At 39.1% G+C, this 6080-nt stretch overlaps 1 protein-coding gene across 2 annotated transcripts; it reads left to right on the top strand.

Moving 5' to 3' along the window:
- Positions 1-2143: 2143 nt before the first annotated feature.
- LOC148878053 (BTB/POZ domain-containing protein At3g22104-like) lies at positions 2144-5746 on the top strand. 2 transcript variants are annotated; one of them, XM_088948283.1, is made up of 4 exons: positions 2144-2330; positions 2733-2788; positions 3714-4817; positions 5049-5746. In XM_088948283.1, exons 1-4 carry the CDS (start codon positions 2237-2239, stop codon positions 5502-5504), a joined length of 1710 nt encoding a protein of 569 aa, XP_088804409.1. In that variant the 5' UTR covers positions 2144-2236; the 3' UTR covers positions 5505-5746. The 2 variants fall into 2 exon arrangements, with proteins under 2 accessions (XP_088804409.1, XP_088804416.1); XM_088948290.1 differs by lacking the exon at positions 2733-2788.
- The last annotated feature ends 334 nt before the right edge of the window (positions 5747-6080 follow it).

The following is a 6080-nucleotide window of genomic DNA, read 5'->3' as shown; positions in this document are numbered from 1 at the left end:
TGGGCTATGTCGGACTTGGGTTTCAGGTCAGTGAGCTGGGATGGCATGGCCCGCACTATCATGTCGTATTGCCCGTGGCCCGTGGATATATATATTATAATTATATAATAATATATGTTATATAATATATTAATAAAATAAATATTTTTTTTTCAATTTTATTATACTGTTTTATATAATTATTGTATATATAAGCAATTGTATATATCAAATTTCATATAAAATTAAAAATTTATATTTTTAAAAAATTTTAAAATAAATACCATTGACTTGGTGCAGAGTCCATCCTAGCCTAAGGCTCGGCCCATAGGCCAACCCAACCCAGCCCAATACGGGTTCAGACCATGAGCTATGCGGGGCCGACCCCCAAAATATCCTAGGAGAAGAAAGTCTGACCCGACCCGGCCCGTACTTTGCACGAACCATATCATGTTGACCCAGCACGGCCCGTTTTACACTACTGCACCAGCCGTAGCGCTGGTGTTGGCATCATATACAAAATAAATAGCAGATTGCATTGGGGACAGTTTGGGTATTATACTAGTCGTCCGCCAACAACTGTTATGGGCATGAAAAGCGAGAACAGGAGAGATGATTGAGCAATGATTTTGAAATGTCGTCATGTCTTTGGCCGCGAGTTTGGGGCACGCAGTATTTCCTCCACGATAAATGCCCCTACAATCAACGCTAAATGACAACATTATCCAACCTATGTGCAATTAATGCCGATGGGACAGGCAGTTAGGCTTTTGGCATTGTTTGGGACTTCCGATAAAGCCCCTAGACCCGGGGAGGGAGAGATCGACGATCGATCCAATCCTCCGTCAACCGTCAGCGTCACAATTCACAATCGGATGCTTCTGCCAAAGATTACTACTCTGAACTCTAAAGGCAAAAAATGTAGTTACAATTCAACTTCTCCACACCTTTGGGACCCAACACGTGGCAATGTGCACCCATGAAATATGAATCAAGATCAACCACGGCCACGGGTATAGGCACTATTCTCACTTCAGATTGGAATCTCCACCAATCACTGGTTAAATCCCCACCCTTCAATCTGTTTCCTTGGTGAAGAAAAGAACATAAATAATTAAATATCCCTCCTTGGCCCTGGCCTGGGTTGGACCATGAGGAGTGAGGACTACTCCAGGTATAGGGTTTAGATTTAGATGGATGGTCATGGACAGATGGACTAATGGTACGCGAGACTGTTAGGAGGGTGCACATGATTCCTATATAACTAGCACTAGGGTCTGTTCAATAGTTGCACTGATCCACTTTAGATGTGACATCTATCCAGATTTTTGAAACCGTTGGATTGGTGAACAGTGGGTGGGGGACGAATTCTAGCTCAAGTAGGCCATGGGCTGAATCGGTACATGGATCTTTGATCAGGTAATCTGAACCGGTATACGGATTGAGGAATGACGACAACCTTGGGTTGGGATAAGTCCTAGTCTTACAGGTGCCCTCGCCTTGTGTGAGGAGCAGACCCGGTCTCCCTTGCCTTCGTCTCAGACTCTCAGTAGTCAACCGATCGATAATGTTTGTGTAATGCTAGATGTTACGTGACACGTACTTGGACTTTCGGAGTCGGACCCACACAAAGCTATTGACGATCGGAACCGTCGAATCCACCAGAAAAGGGAATCAACGGATCGATAGTCAATCAGTTCTAAAGATTCAATTTTCGATTCCATTTCAGTTGGGTGTACCTACTCTGTCTATCCCCAACCGCAAGATTACGCACATATAATATTATAATATCAACGATAGCAATTAGCAAATCATCTTTTCTTGCCCATTTCAGATTTTCAGTAGAAGCGATGGGTGGGAGAAATTGATCAGGGAACAAAAGGAACGCTAAACAAACCTGGACTAATTTACGATCAATAAATGGATTTTTAATATGGCCCTACTATGAATGGAGGGCCCATATAAAAGTGGTAGAAACTACACAAGGGCAATTTCGTCAATTAGAAATAATGTGGAAAAGCTGGGAATGAAGAAAAGATTTGATCTCGGTAAGAGGTGCTATTAATTGTTATTATGAAAAGAAAATATTATTTATTATTTTTATGAATAATAATAATAATAAAATAATAATAATAATAATAATAATAATAATAATAATAATAATAAAAGGGAATAATAATAAAGAGAATGCCTGAAATGAGGAGGGGAGATATTCAGCTTCAGCTCTAAGGCTCCGGTGAGAATACCCGCAGCATTTATGGTCTATTTTATTGAGGGTGGAAAATTTTTGCAGGAATGTCAGAGAAAGGATTGGAGTCGGGATTGGCCATTACAACTGTTTTTCTCCGAAGGTCTCTCTCTCTGCTACATAGTTGTACACTTTTACCTATTCTTTCTTTATTTCTTTTTTGTTTATATTATATATATATATATATATATGCTTCTTCTCTGTCTTTTAGGCCTTGTTGGTTCTCTCTCTCTCTCTCTCTGAACCTTGCTTCTCCTACTCTTAGTGACTAAGCTGCAGAATCGAAGTGACTTCTTTCCGTTGTCTTCTTCCCCATCTCAGAATATGGACTTTTATGGCTCTCTCTCCCTACATTCTCACTCTCCTCTCTCTTCTCTATTGAATTATTCTGAAAAATGATCTTTTCCCATCGGGTGCTTGAAAAAATCTCATTCTGGGTGTTAAAAAGCGTCTAATTTGAGGAGTGATCTTTTTTGTCTTTGTTTTTGTATTCAAACGATGGAAGTTTGCTGTGACCTCGAAGTGGATGTTAATGGGCAAGAGATTTTCTTGGTAGATAAGGTAATTATACTCCTGCTCATTCTGTTCATTTCTTCTACTCTGTTGGTAATTGCAGGCTTCTTTTCCCTACTCTAGAGGTTCTGTTTTAATTTGATTTGGTCTGCTTTAATTGGGTTTGTGATTTGTAATTTGTCCTTCCATTGTGAATGTTGCTTTGAATTGTTTCAGATTCAGGGGAGGTTTTCTTCTCCGCTTGTGCTGTTATTTCCCATAAGAAAATCAGGCCGCTTTTAGTTGTTGTTGTTGAGGATCTTAGTTCCTTTTTTTTTTATTTTCTTGTCTCTCTTTAATACTTATGTCTATTGCTTTTATAATTATCAAAGAAAATTTAGTTTCCTAGGCGCTTTTATAGAAGCATTTGCAAATTTTATCTGCTTCAACTACGACTCAACCTACTTTTGCATGTTCTCTTTTCTTCCAAGATGTACTTGTCCATCTTATCCTGAATAATTCTTCCCTACCTTCATGTATATTTGCATCTACACTGCAGAAATATGGAGCTTCTAGTTCCCTCCTTTCTTTTTCTCTTTCTATCTGCATTCATCCCTGTGGTTTTCGCCACATGTTCTCACCATTTTCACAAAAGAAGGTATTGGCTGAGATTCATTCTTCTCTTCTTCTGTTCATTTCTGTTTCCATGCTATTCCTCTCTTCTAATGTTTTCTTTCTGTCCCTTTTTCTAATGTTAGGATGATTAGCAGACATCTTTTCCTGATTCTCAGTCACAAATTTGTTGTCTATAATGACCTCTCACCGTTCTAATGTTTTCTTCTAACCTTTGAAACGAATGCATATCTTCTTTATCATATTTCCTTGATTAGTAGCTGGTTCTTTAGATATGGAATCCATCTCCAGTTTTTGGTTCCTGAAACTTACTATTTGCATTTTTACCATCTCACTTTTGTTCTGTCATGGATATTTGCAGAAAATTATTTCATCATTCTCGGGCAGATTAAATAGATTATTTGGGAAATCTACTGGCAAGAGCAGGAAAATTAAAGTGGTATTCCATGACTTACCAGGAGGAGTAGAGGGTTTTGAGCTTATGGCAAGGTTCTGCTACAACAACGGCAGAACTGAGATAACTTCATCTAACGTCATCCTCCTAAACAGTGTTGCCCATTTCATGGAAATGAACAAAGACGTATCCTTCACTGACAATCTACTTGAGCAGACTGAGAAATTCCTTGAAGGGATCACTTACTGGACCTGGTCTGAGCTTCTGGGAGCTTTGAAACAGTGCCAACAATTTGTTCCCATTGTGAATTCTTCAGGTCTACTTCAGAAATGCCTGGATTCCCTTGTAGCAAGGATGGCTCCGGCTAGTGATGCAAGCCCTTCTACTTCTTCCACGGATAGCACTGCTTTGCGGTTCTCCTGTGACACTAGAAGCACTGAAAGTACGAAGAACAGCTACTCAAGGGCAACGTGGTGGTTTGAAGATCTTGTGGCTTTTCAACCCAGTTTGATTGAAAAAGTGATAAAGGCCATGACTGCCCAAAAATTCAATCATGCAACTATCAGTAAGTTCCTCTTTTACTACCAAAAATCAAGGTTTTCTGGAGCAACACCAGATGAGAAGTGTAAAATTATAGAGACTGTTGTAGAGATGCTCTTCTCACTTGATTGGAGCTCTGTTTCTTGCAAGAGTTTGTTCGGGATTCTTCGAGTGGCTTTGAGTTTGAATGTAAGCAAGATTTGCCGGAACAGATTAGAAGGTATGATTGGATCACAGCTGGATCAAGCAACATTGGATAATTTTCTTGTACCCTCTCCACCTAGCGTGGCTTATCTGTATGATGTGAACCTGGTCCTGAGGTTCTTGAAATCATTTCTTCAAACGGGAGGTTGTTGGGTATCTTCTACTCGACTGAAGAAAGTTGCTAGCTTGGTGGACTTATACATTGCGGAGGTAGCACCAGATTCATGCTTGAAACCTTCAAAATTTGCTGCATTAGCTCTGGCTCTTCCAGATTCTGCGAGAGACTCCCATGATGGAATATACCGAGCCATGGACATGTATCTTGAGGTATGGTATTACATTTCTCAAATCTTAGATGCAACGTTATTTGGGTTATCATCATTATGTACCAATACGTTTAACTCAAAGTTCATGCCTCTGTAACATTCAATTTGCCCAACCAGATGACATAATGAGTTTGGAGTTTACTAATTAAACTGCAGGAACGGAGACGATTTGTCGAATTCTTGGTTTGTCCAAATCTCAATGCTTGAATTGAAATGGGATGGATTCTTGCAGGTTCATGCTGGATTATCGGAGGAAGAGAGGATGAAGATCTGTTGTGCACTGAACTATGAGAAGCTTTCATCTGAAGCTTGCAAACACCTTGCCCAAAACAAAAAATTCCCATCAAGAACAGCAGTCCAAGCCCTCATAGCTCAACAATCAAAGCTCAAAAGCATACTCCAAGACATGAACCATTTCAAATCCCTGGGTGATCCCCCCTATGATTATAATGAGAAGGGAAGCAAGGGGAAGAAATATGAGGATGATGACCAGGTTGTTCTCTATGCAAGAAAGCTCGATCTTTCAACGGAGAACGAAAAACTCAAGGCACATTTACAAGGGATGCAATGGAGGGTGATGAAATTGGAGAAGGTTTGTAGGAAAATGCAAACTCAAATGGCAAAAATCATGAAGTCACGACTATCAAGCTCTAGTAATGCTAGATCCTTACCCAGGCTCTGTTCATGATGGAAAAATTTTTACATAATTTTTTTTCTTAATTTTGCCATTTTCCCTACCGTTTGTAAATAACAAAAAAATAGGTAATGTAATGTGAGAGCTTTTTTTTTCCTTCTTCTTTTCTGCAAAGTTACAAACGATTTTGTTTTGGTAAACACAAAAGTAAAGATGATTGAGAGCAGTTTCTTTAACAGAATATGGGATCTTGGCTGTACTGATAGAGAGATCGAGTACTGGTGTTTCTTTTCATAGATGGTCCTGTTTATTCTCTTTTCTCCTGCATATATGAAAGGTCAAGCTCTAAGCTATAGTCCCTTTCTGTCACATTCGAGCAAGCTGACAACTGGTTTGCTACACTCTGTAAAAGAGAAATATGTGTTGTAACTTGTAAATCAAAACCCGGCTGCTTACCTTTGCTTATGAAGATCTAAAAGAAATGTCTTAAACCTTTTTTGTCACAAAGATTAAGTAATTCAACATTGTACATATAAATTTATTGAGAATCTTGGGATACAATTTCATCAATTCAAACCGATTGATCAAGTCACCATATTACACCACCGAGCATACACTAAAAAAAATAAA

This window comes from Nelumbo lutea, chromosome 1 (genome assembly GCF_056320005.1).
Source record: "Nelumbo lutea isolate HS-2025 chromosome 1, American lotus-T2T, whole genome shotgun sequence".
NCBI lineage: Eukaryota > Viridiplantae > Streptophyta > Magnoliopsida > Proteales > Nelumbonaceae > Nelumbo > Nelumbo lutea.
This window is presented reverse-complemented; position numbering and strand designations above follow the sequence as displayed.